The following is a 20,566-nucleotide window of genomic DNA, read 5'->3' as shown; positions in this document are numbered from 1 at the left end:
AAAACTACAAAAGAGATCAAAGTCTTGATCCTTACACTGAGGTATCCTTAGCAAATGAAAACCCAAACAATCACGTTAACTTTGCAGTCTTTTCTTAATTAAAAGCTGGATTGGGAGAACAAGTGCTTTATTTCAGTTTCCTTTACAAACAATGAAGGGGTGAAATCCTACCTCAATCAAATCAATAGCAAAACTCATAGAAATCACAGGTTGATAATTTAGAAGAGTAAAGGATTTTTTGATGTTTGCCTTTTTAAGTGCCTACAAAAGAGCAGCAATTCCAAAGGCAATCACTGGACCATTTCTGATTTTTACTTCTCACATTTTGCATGTAAGAAAAATTCCCAAGGCCGCAAAAAAGATTTGTGAGAAACAATAAAACCAGACTCTCTGCTGAGGGACCAGTTGTCTCTGCTGGTCTCATTTATGTGATTCTGTTGTAATATATGATTACAGATCTGCTGGCAGATGGAAATGTTTTACTAAATGGGAATATATAGCTGATTTCATAAGGATCATTTGAGATTTATTAGAAAGTTATCTGGTGCAGACATTTTCCCTGTAAAATAAACCCATACCAAGTCCTCTAAATTATTCACCTAGAGGCCTTTTCCTCTGACAATCTAATTTCTAACTTCCATCTTCCTTCCTTAGACTTGGTATTCCTTTTTCCTGACACACAGTCTCAGTCTCCTTCCCTGCTCAGATCCTTTTCCAGTTTTCCAGTATATGCTCAGCATCCATGTCCCCAGATTAGTATTTTCCTGCTTCTATATCTATTTATTCTGAACCTTTTCCTTTGGTTCCCAGACTGCTTGGACCTCCATGGATGCTCAGCTATATTCGGTAAGCCGCTGCCATCCCACAGACCACTGCTCTGCTCAGGACTCTGCCCTCTCTGGTCTCTTGTCCTAGTGGTTCTACCCTGCAAGGCTTTATTTTCCCAGCTGTTTACCCAACACAGTATTTCCCATTTGTATATTTTCATCTCACTATGCTGACTTTTCCTTGGTCCTTCTTCTGCTGTTTCTTCTTCCCTTCACATTATCTTTCCACCATCTCTGCCCCTTTTTTGTTCCTGGGGTTATCATTTGCAGTATCTAACTTGTTATTTTACTCTCTCATTTGAGAATCTCATCTCTTCCAGAGAGCCTTCCAGCTCACCCATCTCCCAGTCTCCACAACCTTTGTCATAGTGACTCTTTGCTTACTCTGCTTTTCCAGTTTTCCATCCCCATTTCTTCCCAGCACCTCCTCTAGCCTCACCAGGAACATTTTATATCCATTGCTAGTCCACCTAATTCCATCTATTTGTCATACACCTTTCTCTGTTTCTAACTTACAGTGCTTGCTCCATTTTAATTTTCAGTTGAACTTCTCTGTGTTAACAAGTGTGTTCTCAAGGGAGGGAACTAGGAGCAAGGAGAGACAAACTCTGCTTTTAGATCTGGAATATAACCCTGCCTTAGGTCATCGGGTGGAAGAAGTCATTACAAGGATATTGTAGATGAGTTTGAGTAGCCCTGACCTGTACCTTGATAGCACACATCCCATCAGGTCAGCTGGGAGTCTGGGGCTCAGCTAGTGTTGTCAGTCTTCAGAGTTTTTAGTTGCAAAATTGTGATGTACAGTTTTTTGCATATCTTGTTTGAATTTGGAAGGACTGGCAGCTAAAGGCAAAAAGGCATACACCTGGCACAAAAACCTCTCCTGCCAAATTTAAGTCCAGATTTCAAAGCACTGAAGCAACAGAACATGACTTTTTATCACTGATGGCAGCATATTTTCTATAACTTGTTTTGTGGCAAGCTGGTGGTTTTATCTTACATTTCTAGAAAAACAAAAATTAAATAAAATCAGGCCAAGGAAATACTGCAACTGGAAAATTTAATCTGATATAACTGAAGTTTGACATTGCAGTATGTGAAATAAGGAGCTAATAATGGGAAATGTCAAATATGCATGATCATAGATGTAACTACAATCCCTGCTGATATGAGCAAGAGCTTTAAAAAGTCTGAATGTTCTAAATAGTTGAGGATAAGTTATGAGCTGAACTACATCTCTTGAAATTACCTGATTCTTAACATTCAACTAATGGTTGGATTTAGCCCTTTGTGTATAGCAAAACTACATTTAAGAACTTGCTGCAGGCAAACATTATAAGTTCTCTGCTTTCTAAGGCCATGTATGACCACGGTAATTGCAGAATCTGACCTCGTGCAAGAGAGACTACAACATTTTGCATGCTAATTATTTTATTTCACCTATAACTTACAGAGCAACAGGACAATCGCTGTTAGTGTATCTGAATCCAGCCATCCACATGCATGGATTCCAGATGGCTTTTTCCTGGGCTGGATTCAAGGGAAGAGGTCAAGCCTAATGGCCATAATGGCAAGACTGTATCTTAATGGGAACACACCACTAGCAAAACATTCCAAATAACAGAGGATGTACTGAGCTGAAACAAATGGCTTCAAGTGATGATCAGCCTGGTGTGAAGTTATAAACTTCATTGTTATTATTAAAATGACTAATTACAGTTCTGATGCATAAAACCACACCAATTTTTTAAATCTGAGGGACTAAACTGAAAATGCACTTAGCCTTATGCAAAGCCTCTAGGGAAAAAATGAAGACCGTATAATTTTTAGCTTATATTTTTATTTAATTGGGGGATTATTTCAGTACAAACTATGATGTAGTATTTCTTTCCCCTTTCTCCAGTCTTTTTAAAAATTCTACTGTTTCTACTGGAGGTCCTAATTAGGAGAACCATACTGTATGCCCTCAAAAGATTTAAGGATTTCACTTCACCTAAGTACCATTTTTGACTGTGAAAAAAAAAAACCAAACACACAATTTAACGGGGAAGAGAAAACCAGGGCAGCCAGGCTATTCAAGGAAAACTGAGAAATGGGAATAAGTTTTACGTAAACATTGTAATTCATGTAGATGGTTGTCTTTGCAGTTTTCTAACACTGTATAGGACTAAATTATGTTAATTACTTTTGTACTTCTGTGTAAAGCAATCCCCATATTTTTTAAGGCTTTATCTTCCTTTTTTCCTACAGCTTTCATATCAAGCAAGTAAATGTTAAAAGCAGTTAAAAGCAAGTCTGAATCTGTCCTCTCCTTTAATGGGTTTTTAATTTAAATATCTTTGAAACTCATCCCCATTAGCTCAGCCCAGGAGCACTGAACCACAACTGTCTGATGCCATGTGCTGACAGACTAAGTCCCAAAAAAAGAGTGGCAGTTCTTCCACCCCTGGTTAAACTCCTCAACTAATGCTGAATGATGGAAAATAAATCAGATTTTTCTATTTAGTAGAGTATATGAAACAGGTAATGCTGAAGATGCTTGCAATTCCTGTTCTGTTTTTTTTTAATCTCTCACAAGTGCAATGAAAACTGAATGTGCCCCTTAATAAATTACAGTCGTATTCTTTGTTGAAGATTCCAGGTGAAGCAGAAAAAGTGTAATGTTTCTGTTAACTGTACACCACCCAACAATAATTTTATTCACTGGAACTTGACATCATGCAGCAGAAAGAAATTCAAAGAATAGATTAAATGAAGGTAATAGGACAGCTATCCATATTATTCACTAATGGTTTGCAACATACTTTGAATAGTGCAGTCAAATGTACAAAACATTGTCACTTGTTCTATAAGTCATATATGATAAACATCTTCTAAAAATATATTTCATTGAATTCTTTATATAAAAAATATTTATGGCTCAACTAATTATCTATAAAATTTCAGGATGTCAGTAATATTTATGATTTATAAAAATAAGTGTCTTAATTACAGAATTAGAGAGTTATTTGGTTTGAAAGAGACCTCTGGAAGTTATCTAGACAGCAGCCCCTTTCACAATGAGGGCAGGTTGCCTAGTGACTATTTTGACTGTCTTCAAGGATAGAAACTCACAGCTGCAGCAACATCATCATTTAAACACCTTCAATGCATCATCAGCCACCTTTGCCGTGACAGCACATAGTCAGATCCTTGTCCACAGGATCTATAGGGCCTTTTCTGCAGTTGTCAGGGTTAATAGCTGTTTTTCCAAAATACAGAGTTTGCTTAAAGAAAATCACCAAGATGTGAAATCCACTGCTTTTACTGTGATTCCCTTTTCTTTCATTTCCCTTTTTCTTTCATTCACATTTGCTTTTTGTGCTAGTTATTTGACTCTGAGTCTCAAAAGAATTTTTGATGTACAAATTTCATTTGTACCTAAGACATTTCTGAGGTTACCTTTAGGGAACTCTGCAAGATGAAACAAAACAGATTTCTATTTACTTTGAAAAGCACCCAGCAGCTAGTGTCATACAGTGGAGACATACTGCAGCACATATTTAATAATGAGAATGGACAACCCTAAAGGTCTGGACAAACCCATCAAGAAATATTGAAAACTTCTTTTTTTAGACACGCAGTTTCAAAATTACATTTAGAAGCGAGGCAGGTCTTTTTGATTTTGGTTTGGTTTGTTGTTGGTTTTTTTGGGGTTGTTTGTTTGTTTGTTTGTTTTAGCATGTTTCTAAGGGGCTAGTTTTAGAAGTTTGAATTCAGAACATTCATCCAGTAAGTTTTCATTTTGATCACATGTCAATAGACTGTGGCAAGGGCAACGTACCTGTTGTGTCAAACCTAGGAATCTTTGCTTTTGCTGTCTTCGGCAACCATGTATAGATTGTTTGACAAATAGCTGACACCACTCTAACATATGAGTAATAATCATATCCTGAGCACCCAGATTACTTTCCTGAACAAAAATTCTACCAGCATTTAGTATCCATAGTGGAAGGGGCCTTCTTAACTTTACTGGCTTCTGATGGCTCTCATTCAAAGCCCATTGACTCAGTAGGAAAACTAGCACAGCCTTTAGTGCATGTTTGATTAAAGTCATTTGATCCTAGGGAAATCGAATAATCTACAAAATAAGGATCAGGATGTTTTTCTCTTGTAAAAGTAATTGGAATTCACATAGGGAAAGAACAAAGTAGGCATTATTACACTTTTATCTGTATTAAGAAATTTTATCAGCTTTTTAAAAATTAGTTTAATGAGTAATTTAAAGCAATTTAGAGCCTCACGTATTTGGTTCTTTCTCTTGAAGTAAGGTGGTTACTATGGAAACAAAGACTTTGGAAGATTTGCATCACTGTTAACTTCAGGAACAAATACATTATTATGAAAACAAAGAAAACAGAGATATTGAATTATAAAGTTAAGTAAGTTCCTTATTAATTACAAAAATCATGGGTAAAAGCTAGTTTTATGTATTCAATAGGAACCACTCTGGCAGAAACAAAGAAAAAATATGGAAGTTAATGAAACTGTCATTGCAATATTCAATAATATTATGTAGAATATGTAATTTCCAAAATGTATGTCGTATCTTCTGCATAAATAGTTACAACAAGGTGAAAGGCTTACCAAAACCAACTTGTTTTTCCTATTGGAGTGCCTCTCTTGACATAGTTACAAAGGCAATATAGGGCATGGTTCTCCTGGCCCCTCCTCAGCTATTTGCACAATTATTTCTTGGCCATCTCACAGACTTGTGTGTTTATGCATGGGGTGAACCAGTCATGTGCAGAACTAAGGAGTCAAAGGCCCTCACTCTGGGAAAGCCTAGCATCCTGAGGGCTTGCAAATCTTGTCAGGCTTTGTTTTCCAAGCATATGGAGATGCAGGAAAGTGTGGACCAGGCCAGTGGGAATTAGAGAGATGTCAGTTCTCCTCTCCTGTACATAATTCACTTTGTTAATGGCACTGTAGTCAAATTAAGGGAACAGTTGCATAATTGAAATAGTTCTAGACTGGGCAAATCAGCTCAAAATACAGCCATGAAGCTCAGCAAGCTAGAATGAGAGGCCAAGCTAACCTGTAGGATGATCTCACTGGAGGGTCTGCTAAAACACATCCATATGTACACGCATGTCCACGTGTCCACGCATGTCCACATGCACATACTTAAAAGAATGAATCAGTTATAGATACAGCTCTTTAACTAATAAGAGTAGTAAATAAATCTTTAATTGTAGAGCACCATACTTTGGAAGGGACCTCCCAAGATGACCTGTTTCAACCTTTCATGTAAAAGGGAGGCTAGATGACTATGCAGACTATCTGTCCAATTGCATCTTGAAGACTTCCAGTGGTGAGGACTCTCCCTTGTCCCTGGGGAGGCTATTTTAGTAAATTATTGTTACCACTGTAAAACATGTCTTTTTTACATTGAGGTGAAATGTCTCCCAGTGCAACTTATACCTGCTGCTTCTTATCTTCTCTGCATGGCTGCTTGTGAAGAGACTGTTTTTAGGTACCCTTTAAGTATGGGTATTATACCCTTTAAGTATTCTTATGAGGCCCCTTGAGCCTTCACTTATCCAGGGAGAAGTGATCTTACTTCAGTCAATGAAAAAAAGAGAAAATTTAAAAGCTGTTGTACATTAAATCAGGCTCAGTACTCAATCAGTATTGTATGACCTCAAAACACTATTGATGACCATGAGCAGAAACACCAGAGAATACTCTGTTCTCTCTCTACACCCCTTGCATGTTGCATTACTCATTCATTTCACTTTACAGAGCATGTATGAACTTCTGTATAGATGTATGCTTTTTTATGTATGTTTTATATGGCTAAAGAGAAGGTATTCTCACAAAGTCTGTAGGCTCATCTCTCTACAATGAATGTAGTAAATACAGACGTGAAATAATATACTGGGTAAATAAAGTTAATATCTTTTCTCCAAAGAAAACTTTGTCTGAGATCAAACTCAAACTGAATTAATTGAAGGCCTCAAGTTGCAACTTCCATGTGCTTTTCAGTTTTAATATCTTCCCAAAGTTCCATGAAAAGCATACTTATATAATCAACATTGACTCATGTTTTCAGCAGAAAAAGTTTGATAGCCTTGATAGTAGGCAAAATTTCAAAGGCTGTCATAAATCAAATGAATAATTTGTCTGGAAGAAGTCGTTATAAATTGGTCACATTATGTAAATGTGTCAGATGAAATGTTAAGATCTCCCTCTCTCTTTCTCTAGGAATAATTGGATTTGCACTTCTCTCTAAATTGCTAGTCTGTTCAGCAAAATGTAAAGTAATTCATTTTTCATTACCTGAATGCCTGTCATATTATGGTTACAATGTTTACAGAAAAATAAGCAAAGCTGTATGAGAGGGTTCAGGCAAGCTGTTTCTACATTTTACTGCTGTTATCCCACCTGATGTAAAGATGATCAGCAGGCCATGTAAGACTAGTTCAGTTTTGCATCTTTAGTTTAGGTATGCTAGAATGGAGAAGATGAAACATTCTAAGATTCTTCATAAATCATTCAAAGGTCATTAAATCATAGAGTATGATGGGCAGGAAGGGACCCAAAATGATTCTTGAGTCTTACTCTGTCCCTGCACAGGACACCCCAACAATGCCACCCTGTATGTGCCTGAGAGCATCACTCAAATGGTTGTTGATCCCTGTCAAACTTGGTGCTGTGACCGCTTCCCTGGGGAGCCTGTTCCATGGCCCAGTCAACCTCTGGGTGAAAAACCTTTTACTGATATCCAAACTAAACCTCTCCTGACCCAGCTTCATGCAGCTTTCTTGAGGGCTGTCACTGGTTATGAGAGTGAAAAGATTGGTACCTGCCCCTCTGCTTCCCCTCGTGAGGATATTGATGACCACAATGAGGTCCCCCCACCCTCAGCCTCCTCTTCTCCAGGCTGAACAGACCAAGTGACCTCAGCTGCTTTTCCTCAAGGCCCTTCACCATCCTCATGGTCCTCCTTCGACAGCCTCCAATAGCTTGAGGGGTTTTTGATATTGTGGCACCCAAAACTGCCCCAGCACTCGAGGTGAGGCCACCCCAGCTCAGAGCAGAGCAGGACAATCCCCTCCCTTGCCCAGCTGGCCATGCTGTGCCTGATGTCCCCAGGACAGGGTTGGCCCTCCTGGCTGCCAGAGTGCTGCTGACTCATGTTCAACTTACCATCAACTAGAACCCCCAGGTCCCTTTTCATGGCTCTGATCTCAGCTTCTCCTTCCCCAGTCTGTGCACACAACCTGGGTTGCTCTGTCTTAGGTGCAGAATCTGGCATTTGCTTCACTACTCACACTTCTAGAGGACCATCATTTTTGCATTTGGCATTTTGGAGGAAGAAGAGGTACCAGGAAAGTGGTCTGTTAAAATTTTGATGATTCATCTGAATTTTTTAAGATGTTAAAGAAAGGTTGGGCTATACGTGTCACTTGCTGTTCTTATAGAAAACAGACTGTGGATTCAAGTGTTTTATTCTCTATTATTCATAAATATTTTGTTCTTAATTGAGCATTTATTGAAATCTACTATATATATGCCCTTATAAATTGCTTTCCTTTTCCTGAAGATTAAATGCACTCTCTTCTGACGACAGATTTACTAAATTTACTAATGCAAATTTGTATGCGTAGCATGAAGGCCATAAACAAAGACTCTCATCTTTATTTCATCAGTAAAATGTTCAAAGTCTTTTCTTCTTAGAAGATGTAGAGTTGTTATTGAGTGTTCAGTTCTCTTAGAGAGCACACAGTCCTTTCCTTTGTGTTTTGCCTTTCAGGTGAAAATCTGAAATGTCAAGAAAGTAAAGTTCTAACTCAGAAGAGTACAAAATAATGTTTTATAAATTGAAACAGACTTGTGTTTGTCAGTTTGAAATCTTACAGGTGCACATATCTGGGCTTGTACTTGCACTTTTTTCCCTATAAACATCCTTTGATTTCGTATGATATGATCTATCACCTTGGAAATTACAGCAGAAGATTTATTGTTAATGAATTTTTAAATGTTTTGTGGAACCAGAGTTCTGTGGTGATATCACAAAGATTCTGACACAATCTACTAATTCTCAACTCACTGAAGTTTTATTTCAGTTTTACTTTTCAAGCTGTGTGTAATCAGAAATAAAAAATAGAAAAAAGTGTTCAGTATATAGTCATGGGATCTCAATTATCAGTGAAGTAGAACTGGCTTGAATTATGTTTTATGGTCGGGTATGCTGCAAGTGTTATAGGAGCACAGTAAAAAAATACTACAAGAATACTTGCAAATATACCTGCTTGAGCCAAAACTCACTACTTTGAAGTATCCTCATGCAATAGTTCATACTAGCATGAACAACTCATTAGCTGATACAAATTGATTAATTCACAATGGTAAAGTGAAACACATCTGTGGTTGTCTGAAAAGTGAGATAAGTGAACAGGCAAGTCTGCTGTGGCTTCCACGTGGAGTGTTTGCTTCTGGCTGGTTTTATTTTTTAATCATTGCATATACATTAGTGAGGACTGCTGAAAAATAATGCATCCCTCCTTTATTGACCTCTCAAATGATAGTTGGATTATCACTCAATTGATTATTTCATTTCTTTGTGAAAGTGCATTGCATCATAGAGTGAAAAACGGTATCTTAGCAGGACAAGGAGTTATTTCTTCAGCTGTTCTGCTGTCTGCAGCATGCATCCCTCACCCCCTGAGGATTTTCTTGAGCATCCACATTACTGTCAGACCTACCTCCCAGTAACTCTTGGCACTATACTGCCAGCAAAGCAATAGCCAGAAATTTAGTTCAACTCAGGTTCATAAAGTCTAGCAGGAGGTGAGGGGCACGTTGTAGCAACAGCTGGCCAGGTCACAGCATGACCAGAAAAAATGGAGCAAAACTATGAGCGTGTTTTGGAAGTAGGAGTAGTGATGGAGATCAGGATGTCTGGGAATGGAGTTGGATGCACTGATGAGGTAAGGGAAGGAAAAGCCTTTAGCATTGTACATTAATGAGAGAGGATGACCCTTCTGCCTGCTTACTGTCTTCTTGGTATGTTTTTCTTTCATTTAGCAGTTGCAAAATGCAGGAGAAAAATTAAGTGCTGTTTAAGCTCAGCTCATATTCTTTTAGTAAGTCCCTAAGTATGTAATTCTACTAAGAGTATTTAATGTTGCTATATGGTTTTATCCATAGCAAATTATAAAGTCAAAGATTTAAATATAATAACATCTCTTTACCAGAAATCTGAGCCAAAGATTGATGCCTTGGACTGGCTACCTAGAATAGAGTCTAGTCAGAGTTAGAGAATAAAGTAATGGCAAATTCTGAACAAACAATATTGTCACCTGTAAATGTGGCATTTCCATTTTAGACAGCGTATTTTTTTCTAAATGTGTATGTACTGCAGACAACCCAATGCACATCATATTCCTTACATTTTAAATAATAGTAAAGGAGGCAATTTTACAATATTTATTGTGAAATTAATGTTTTACACATTATATATGCTCCAGGTGCATGAATAATATAAACAGCTGCTATCAAGGAATCTGATCTGGTTGCTTTTATTCTTTCTAGATATTTTCCATAATTTAAATAATAAAAAAAAGCCTTTTAATATATTGTTAGATCCTTTTTATTCTTTTTAATCTCTTGTGTCTCTTTGCAAAGATACAGCAAAGCTGCTGTTAAAAAAAAAAAAAAAAGAAGAAAAAAACCTGAAAAACGCATGACCATTGTCCATCTTGGGTGTAGCCTCTGCGTGGCTTTTGCACTGCCCAAGGTGTATCTGTTGAAGGCTTTTAATAAATACCCACTTTATTCTCTAACTCTGTCTAGCCTCTGTTCTAGGTAACCAGTCCAAGACATCAAGATAAGTATTTTTGTAACTCCTAAATGTGAGGCCTGGTGCTTGGTCAAAAGTTTTGTATAGAAAAATACTGAAAAATTATATTATCTGGTCAGGTTGACGAGTATTTTAGATGACTGTTTAAGCCTTCTATTCAAAAAAGTTGAACTTAAATCTACTTGAAAACTGTCCCCCACACCAAACTTCCTTCAGGACATTTACTCAATCTAGTAGATGGTTTTAGCTTGCTGAATAGGAAATAGAGCAAATGAAGAGAAGAAAATGGAGAGATTTACACTTCAGTCTAGATTTCTGTCTAGAGCAAGCTCTAACCATGGGCAGCAAGGCATTGACCATGTGACAGAATGAGCACCAAAATGGACAGATGCCATCTTTTTTATGGTATGTGGTCTGCAAGGTATGGTATATGGTATATTCACTGCAAGGAAAAGGCAGAGCCATTAGTGACTTCAGCGAGGACAAAGCAGAGTGCTCCAGAGGGTCGTAACTAGCTGATGGTGTACTTCTTGGCAAAATTCCAGAGGGTTCATAAACACAAGAAACAAACCCCCATAAAACACAATTGTAAGTGGTGCTTTGATCAGTATACTTCACCCTATGCCAGAATTGGGGCTTAGCTGGTTTGGTGACACTTGCCTCATGCACCATGACATTGGACAGTGGGATCAGCATTTTCTGAAAGAGATACAGTTCTCTGGCTTCCCCTGGGTTTACCAGTGGTGCCTGTACGGCTCCTAAAGTGCTGCTGGAGCAGCAGCTGGGAGTATGTTGTGTTCACTGAGGCACCTGTTTCCTGCCTACAGTGGGGCTGCCCACACAGCCCCTCCATTCCTTGACTAGGAGCTGCTGGTGTTCCGTGTTAGCCCAAGTGCTGCATGCTGGCTGCCCAGTGCACACAAGGCCAGTGTGAGTCCTGGCTGTGCCAGACCTTCTAGCCATGCCAGGAGATGGACTCACAGCTTCATTCACTGGATGGACAGTTAATATCCTCAGGAGGGCAGTCAATAAATGTCCTTCAATGTGCTGTTTGCTATAGTGAGAAACAAATGCAGAAGGGTGCAGCTGCCTCACGTGTCAGCTCTATTACAGGCCAGCAGAAAGTGCTGAATTAGACTTGTGACAGCTCTACTGTTACCTAATGCAGACCAAATCACCACACTGACCTTCTCCATTTCTTACCTATCCAGCTGCCCTTTCTAACATGCTAGCTTTGCATAATACTGAATTGTTTCTACACATGCCTGCTTAGATAAGATGGCATTTTTCAACCACAAAATGCAGTAATATGTATTGACTGATTAGACCCAGATTTTTTTTCCACAATAAAACCTCTTAAATAAATATAACTTTCAGAAATGTTTAGGCAGACATCTGTAGAAACCTGGACTTTAAAAACACTGAATAAATTTTGGTTCTTTAGATAATATTTTTGGTCTGTTTTTGTATAGATGCCTGTCATTATTTAGGTGGAAAACTTAGAATTTCAGGTTTTGGAATGAATACTTCCCAGATCTTTTGAACAGGATTACATTATGCATCTCATGGGCAAGAGCTTGTGTTGAACTCCTGGTTTTAAATACATTCCATGTCCTGGGAGGCTGGAAGTACATTTTGCTAGGGTGCTGCAGGACAGCTGTGCAATAGTTCAAGTTGTCCTTAACCCCCTTCATTGCACTGGATTAGCCCATGGGGAAAAGAATGAGTTTATAAGCCCTCTAGCTCGACACAATAAGTCTTTAATGACATGCATTAAATTCAGAGAGTCTGGTATTTGTTTAGCTCTTTTAACACTTCAGCTTCCAGTTTGACTCCTGCATTGAGGCAGGAAAAAAAAAGGTCTAATATATTCTGGCCTCAAATATATTTCTACAACCTTTATTAACTCACATATCAGTCCAAACTGTTTTACTTTTTAATGTGGTAAGATGCTAAATCTGTTCTTTCTTGATCCTTGATTCCTGATTATTATTCTTATCCTTCTTTGATTAATGACTCCTTAAAAAAAGAACCAAAACCCCCCAGATCCCAACCAAGTTAACACTTGGATATCTTCTAATAGCTTAATTGAAAAAAAAAAAAAAATCCCGACTTGTCCTATATAGTCAAGTTAATCAGTTTTGTCACAATCTAAACTGGAACAAAATTCTTTTAACAAGTTTGAATGCCTCTGTTTAAGAGAAAATTCTATTTTCACTTCATTTTTATATGTCCTTCTGTTACAATAACAAAATAACTATGAAAATAAGTATGCAATGAAAGTTTCATTGACCTGTGTTCTGGGTAAACATGGTCTCTGCCATGGGCAAATAGTTTTTAAGTATATTAATTGTTTCCTTTCCAAACTTATTGTACACATCAATGGAAAACTTTTGCTATAGGGTGCTATATATATAGCTCTTGTCCTGTTCTTTTTCCTCAGAGGTCCCAGGTATGAAATTTCTCCTTCTCCAAAAGAGAAGAAGCAGTAGAGGAAGTCTGAGGACAATTCACAAGGCAGATAAGTGTAGTTAAATTAATGGGCAGAACTGCACTTACAAATGGCAGGAACCCCTGGTATATTTGAGGGCATGGCTTTGCAGAGACACAAGAGTGTAGTTGGAGGTTCTCCCTAGAATATTGCTTTCTCAGTTAATAAGGATTTTATGTGGTCAAGAATTTGAAGTGCTTGGATTTCCTTCAATTTCCACAATGTCCCATGTTAAATAGCGATTAATGAAAAATTGTGGCATTGCTATGAAATATGGAAATATTCAATACTCAACTTTGTTAACATCACTGGAGTCATAATGGCTTACCATGCAGATATTTTCATTCCACTTTTAATAAAAATATTCCTGGACAATTAATTAACAGTGCAGCATCTCATGGGTCTTTCCTTGTGATATACTATAATCACATGAGGTAAAAATCCTAGTTCCCAGGAGTCTATCAACATCATAGCTCTTATTTCTTTGCACATAGGAATGTGGAGTGCAATTGTCAGACTCTGCACATTTGAGAGTTGAGGTCAATCATTCCTATTAAAGTGTTACTATTCCCTGGCTGGAGAAATACAGAGTTGATCACATGAATGCTACAGAAGAGTAGTCATCTGTTTCAGAACAAGTACATAGAATAAAAATTAGCTTAAGTTTTTTCATGTGCACCTGGCATGTCCATTTAAATAAAGAACACCAAATGAAGCTCACATATACCCCAAACCTGGCTCAAAACCATGATTGATATTCTGGCATTTATTCTGGATTTGACTGGCAACTTTAGTAGGTTAGATAAAAGTCCTGGAGGCAACAGGACTAGTTCATGGGGTATGTCACCATGAGGTGAAAATATAACTGGAGCACATGCAGCATAATGCCTTTGAATTTGGAGGAAAACATTTCAGTGAAGATGTGTTTGCATGGATTGTGTTAGTAACAGGGAGTATATTTATGATCTATAACCAGCCTGCAAGTACTAAAGATTGATCTGCCATGTCAACACCACCCTGCTTTCCTTCCCTGCTGGCTTGAGTGAGTTAAAACTGCTATCACACTTCTGCTTTGTGATGTTTCATTCCTCATCTATAGCTGTGTGGCTTTAAGTTACAGACTGTGATTAACTCAGTCTGGAAATGTATATACTGTTTCATTTTGACTGTTTGTAAAGGGGGGCAGTGGTTCTCAAGAAACCTATGTAACTACTTAACTTGAGTTCCGCTATGCAAAGTTGTTTTCTTTATGCCAGGAGATAGCCTCAAAATGTGCTTTACTCTGGTCAGTTCTACACTAGGATCAAAGGAAATGCAAACTGCAGTCAATGCTTGCTGAGGCTTTGGTCATGGTGGATTTGATATAAATGGTGATCAGGACTATTGTTACATATTCTATCCCACAGTGCATGTCTTAGCATGTGCAGCCGTTTCAGTGTATCAGTTCTCAAAGCTTTCCAGTAAGCAGTGAGTGGAAAATTCAAATGACTGCTTATATTTGCCAGTGGAAGAAAAAATAGAATTTTTAATAAGAAAAATACAGTTGTTTTACTTCAAAAGGACATGAAAATGTCATTGTACCTGATAGCTATCTGGTTGTTTTTTTTTTTTTCCTTTTTAAATAGACATTTTTTAATGGAAAATGTCTCTGAGAAGATGGTCTTGGGAATGCTTTTATTTTGTCTGCTGTGATGTAAGGCAGGAGCACACAACTCAGCATTTCTCTTCTTTAGAAGCTTACATTAATTTATTTTGACAGCATTTCCAACTCATATAGTAGTTTAGGATTATCTGTTTATGCTACCTTCTTATTTTAGACAAGCAATGCTTTGCGTGAGACTGGTAATTTGGCAAAGGGCATGGGTTCACATTTGGTTCTCATAGACTGATAGATTTAAAGACTAGAAGAGACCATTATGATCATCTAGTCTGACCTCCCACTTCAGTCAGGGCACGAGCCTCACGCAATCGTTGTTGCAACATGATCATGACCATCAGCAACTTGTTCATGAGCTTGACAGCAGCTTAAAAATTGTGATCAATACTGAGTTGCCTTCCCCTAGTTTTTGGCATTAATTTTTCCAACTTAGACTCCTGTCCCTGGATCATATAATTTCATAGGCATGCAGAGTCAAAACGAAACATCATCCTTAACTGTCCTTTTCAATTACATGTCTGTGGTTTCATCTACTTGGATTTATCCCAATATTATAGGAATATTTATGTTGTATAATTGTCAGACCATGCTAAATGGACAGTAAGCATTCTTTTCACTTTACACTGTTGTAAAAACAGTTTCAAAGCATGCATGGAATGTCAAGATCTTGGGCTGGATCTACATTGGTAAGTTAGGAAGCATTCAGCCTTGCTTTTGGTTTTGGAGAGCAGTTTGCATCTACTGAGTTAACATACGTGAAGCCTATCAACAGAGCAAATGCAGAGCAACTATTGTGCTTCTTTAAAAAGAAAAAAACCCACCAGAGTTTCTAAGATCCATTTTTAATAAACAGATAACAACAAAAATTAGCAGCTGACAAAAAAGATAGGAAAAGGAAGGTGCGAATGTTTAAGAAATTGTGATTTACCTAGAGCATTACCAAAAATACAATTGGAATTTGGTTTGCCCAACAAAACAGCAGTAGAAGATTAGGTGGGAAGATGGAAGGTACTTGGAATCACGTTACTCTGCTACTCATTTTCACATGTACTCATCATAATATGAGAGCAAACCCTCTTCAGATTTCAAACCTGGCTAAGATTCACTCTCCCAGGAATTCTGGTCTACAAAAACTAAATTAATTTTCCAAGTTTGCTGGGCCTCCAAATCTGGCAATGCTGTCTTACGCAACTGGAGAAGTTCCTGGTGTGGATGAGAAATGATGTTGCAACACTTTGGAAAGTCTCTGAGCAAATATCTGTTTCTGAAATTTAAATGTTCAGGCCTTTTCTGGGTGCCCCTACATGGAGTAAAGAAAGAGGGCAGAGCTCAAACTCTGCAACTTTACTATCATGTGGTAGCTAAAATGGCTACATGGTCTGTCTGAGAAAATAATAGGGAAAAGTACTAGAGGAAGATACTGCCAAGAGAAAATCTGGGTAAACATACTGCAGGAATTGATCAAGTTTTATCAGCTTTAAAATTTTCAAATCAAACCACTTTTAAGAGCTGCCATTCAGTAGTGCCCTAGTGAAACTGGAAAGATTGACATTAATTTCAGACAGCAGCCACCAGGTTCTTGTCGTCTAGTAAAGCGTTAATAGAAACTGATGTTCTTCAACAAAAATTTAACAAAATTCTGATTATTTTTGTGTCGCCCTGATTCTTAAGTTTTTCTAAAGGCTTCTGAGTTTACATTCTATTGGAAAACTTTCCCACACAGTTTCTGTAAATAACATATTGTTTTGCATTCCTTCATGGGGTTGGAGAAACTTAATGTACTAGTAGTTTGTCCAATGTCTTTGGAGAGGTGGCCCATTCACTCTCCAATCCACTGTCACCTTTGGAAAAATATAAAAGTTGGAGTCAGAAAATAAACTTCCTCTTTTACCTTGCAAAGTAGCAGGTGGCTCGCATTGTGCTTTCTCGTGTCCTATAGCGACATTCTTGACTTAAAAAAAAACAAACAAAAAACAATCTCTTGCATACCAAACTGCATGGAAACAAAATTCCAGGCTTCCCATATTGAAAATTACACAGTTCAAGGAGAAAGAGCATGGGAATGGATTAACTCCAGTTTTTCTAAGGCAACTCACTTGTTTCATAGTTTTCTTCCATTTTCACAGTCAGGAAATACAGAAGATATCAAGAGACCTGTGTGAAGCCATAATAATATACATGGGTCTATATTTATAGCCACTGGATAGGAAACTTATTCTAAGATTTTGTTCTTCATCATATATATATATATATATATATATACACATATATATATATATAGGATATATAGGTATGTATATATATGTATATAGGAATATAGATTATTATATCCATATTTTGGACATATCCTGCATATAATAATCTATATAAAATCTATGGGTCAATACATTTCTGTTTCAGAGAAAAATGCTAACTCTTCATGTGTTAATGGAAGTTGAAGAGAAATAACCTTCAGTTATTTGAAATAATTTCAGTGTTCCACAACCATTTTGAATATATTTTTTCTTAATTGTATATATAGGTACCAACTGCTAGTATTTTTTATGTTCAATAATACATTTTAAATTAGATAACCTCAATCAAGAGTACACAATTTTCATTGAAAGATTTTAGTGGAAAATATTAAAACATGTAAAACATCAGCGTATAAGATTAGGAAGTTTTATAAATACAACTTCAAGCATATTTGCTCATTTGAATAATCTTAAGGAGCTGTTTATTGAAGGCAAAAGTTATCTTATATTGTAACTATACATGATATTTTGACTTCACATGTGAGTCTCTGTCCTACAAAGGGACATCTGACAGCACAGCCAACATGCCTTTGCAATTAAGATTGTTCACAGTATGGCCTATGGAAATGTAAGATCCAGCACAAACTGTCTGGTAAAAATGCCTGTTCTTGTTACTCTTTGTTTTAATGGGCTATGAAATAAATGTAGTGTAGAAGGTATTTTTACAGCCAGAACTTGTCATACACAATATGAATGGCTTTGCTGGGAAGAAAATGCCAAAATTATGTACTTCAAGCACTCATCACGCTTCTTGGAAGGGTCATAAAAAGCAGGGACTTCTTATATTATGAGGGGGTGCTGGACTGGACAAACATAGGTCAGGCCAATATCGTCAATCAAATATTTTCCGTTTATTAGTGAGAAGATGGCAGTTTATATACACTTCCATATAGTTTACAGTTTACAAAGGCACTCTCGTTGGCAAGCTAGCATTGTTTACCTTTGCCTTAAGGTGGTCAGGCTTTTCACACTGCAGCTCTACCCTAATTCACACTCAGCTCATTATTTTGTGGTTACCTTAACATAATTTCTAACTGCACCACAACTAATTTCTTACTGCGTCAAAGGCTTCCAAGCCTCACCAAGGCCGCTTATCAGGGGCCTAGTCTGAGGGGTAGCTCAATTCTCACTCCAAACATAAATCATGCCCGCTCTCTCTCAGAAATTCTGCAACAGTCATACACATAAAAGCCTCCAAAATGTTGTGTTTTCCTTGGCGGAACAGAACTGACTGCCTCTCCAGTGCTTACAGCATCAACCCTGGTACATGCCAAAGGGTGTATCATTCAGTAATTAAATACTGCCATCTTCATTTGTTTGTAACTACATGCAAAAATGGGAAGGAAGCTGCATGGCTGCAGAAAGGGAGAGCAAAGAACAAGGTGTTTTAAACAGCATGAAATAGGCAGGGAATAACACCAGAAAACACACACACACACACACACTAAATGTGGGATGGAGGTGGGAGTTGGGGAAGTCAGGTAAGTTAATGGTAGCTGCAGGGGCTGAGCTGATAGAATAGATACACCAGAGGAAAAGAAGTAGTGCGAAGAAAAGAAGGTCATTAACAAAAGATGAGGAGGGTTGAAATTAATGAAAGTTGTGCAGACACACAACTTTGTGTTGTGCAGCCCTTGTCAGGAGAAAAGCAAGGATTCACTTCTGGTATTCCTGTTCAGTACCTGCAGGGAGGGGTCAGAGCTGTCACAGACCTGCTCCTCTTGTGCTTGGGTACCTCTCCTGTGGATGCAGGGAGGAGAAGGGAGGCTGAAACATTTGTTGCTAGATCTCAATCTCCCATGCAATTGCAGGGAGCCAGGATGCAGCCTCAGATCTGTGAGCTGGAAAGGACTTTGCTCTACCACAGTTGCAGATATTTATGGCAGCCATAATCAGTTGATAAACACAGAAACATGCCACAAGTTCTCTCTTAAGAACAGTTAGTGAAGGCAGAGTTTGTGAGCTGGTATTTCATTCTTATCCATAGAAAGGATGTTTTTCTTTTGAATTATTTTTTTAAAAATATAACTCTACTAACCAGGGAATAAAATCAAATTGATCAAAACTCCCCAGCACTTAAAATCCTAAGAAGAAAGTGCTGACCAGTTCTGATACCTCAGTTAGCAGCAGGGTTTTAAATTCAGATGTTAGATTGAAAGCAGGAAATAAGGAGTCAAAATTGTTCTCCGTTAAAATAAATTTTTATTTTGGAGAAATGTTCTTGCCTTTTCTGGTCTTCTCCTTACTCATTTTTTTCCTCCTGAAAAAAACTAATTGCTTAATCTAATTATTATTAGATCCTTGGAAAACCTATTTTCCAGAATTCACTCTTTTCTTGAACTTCTTTGCTCTCTTGTCTTGCAAAGAAAAAACATCTAATCTAATAAAATATGCAATGGAACATATCAGTATGAAAGTCTCATGTTCATACCTATATAATTCAATTTTTCAAATATTCACCAAAGTATTAAATTTTTTGAAATGTTTTTTTTTTTCTTCTCTTTTTACAGCAAAATTTGGAGAGTAACCTCACCAACCTTATTAAGAGGAACACTGAACTGGAAACTCTTCTGGCAAAACTCATTCAGACCTGTCAACATGTAGAAGTGAGTATAGCCTCCATTAGAAATTCTTATAAGCTTAATTGCATTCATTTCTAGCATCCAGGAGCAAACATTTGAACAAAAAACCAAACAAAACCCCAACAAAAATAAATAAAACTAAACAAACAAGTGAAGAAAATAATTTAAATAATGGTAAATCTTTTTCACTGATAAGTAGTATTCTCAATATAGATAGCCTCCTTTACATTCCTTTCTGTCCTGTTTTAATTATGGTGTGTTGCTATGGCCTCCACTGCTACTATCCTTGAACACATCACTTACTACCTGTAACATTTGTCTTCCTGGGTCCTTTGTGAGATAGAGGAATATTTACAGGTGGAAAAATGAAGGCAAAAAATTAGGAACACCCAGATTCCCAGCCTCATTTAGGTTTCTGTTTACCACTTTTTTTGTTTTCATTTTCTTTTTTTTCAGTCATAAGTAACTGTCTAAATACCTATCTGTACTCAAATGGCATACATGAAAGGCCTTTTAGTTTCTTCACTTACATATTCCACTCTCAGTGTCAAAAAAAAATCTTTAGCAGGGTGGGATCTGAACCTATACTTTCCCCCCAGAAAAGGTGAAAAAAAGTTCACCCCAAAAAGGCAAAGCAAACAAAACCAAAACAAACAAACAAAAAAAAGAAACAAACCCAACCCAACAACCAACCAAAGCCAAACAATCCCCTATTCTTCCAAAGAGATCATCTTATCTATGTTTATATCTGCTTCACTTCTCTAGAGCCTCACCAACTTCACAGAGCTCAATAAAACCATAGAAGTCTACCCACAGTATAAGCCATTAGGTGAATGGTTTAATTCCTTTATCTAGGCACCATTAACAC

The 20,566-nt window shown here is 37.4% G+C and overlaps 1 protein-coding gene across 11 annotated transcripts in view; it reads left to right on the top strand.

The window, feature by feature from the left end:
- The window catches only part of MID1 (midline 1), a 244,413-nt gene that overhangs the window by 174,868 nt on the left and 48,979 nt on the right, over window positions 1–20,566 (top strand). For all 11 annotated transcript variants that reach the window (XM_072933817.1, XM_072933827.1, XM_072933829.1 and 8 more), the window contains one exon: window positions 19,627–19,722. In XM_072933817.1, coding sequence (XP_072789918.1) covers window positions 19,627–19,722 — 96 coding nt within the window. The remainder of the gene's footprint in view (window positions 1–19,626; window positions 19,723–20,566) is intronic.

This window comes from Taeniopygia guttata, chromosome 1 (assembly GCF_048771995.1).
Source record: "Taeniopygia guttata chromosome 1, bTaeGut7.mat, whole genome shotgun sequence".
NCBI lineage: Eukaryota > Metazoa > Chordata > Aves > Passeriformes > Estrildidae > Taeniopygia > Taeniopygia guttata.
Note: the sequence above shows the minus strand (reverse complement) of the source record. Positions and strands in the feature narration are given on the sequence as shown.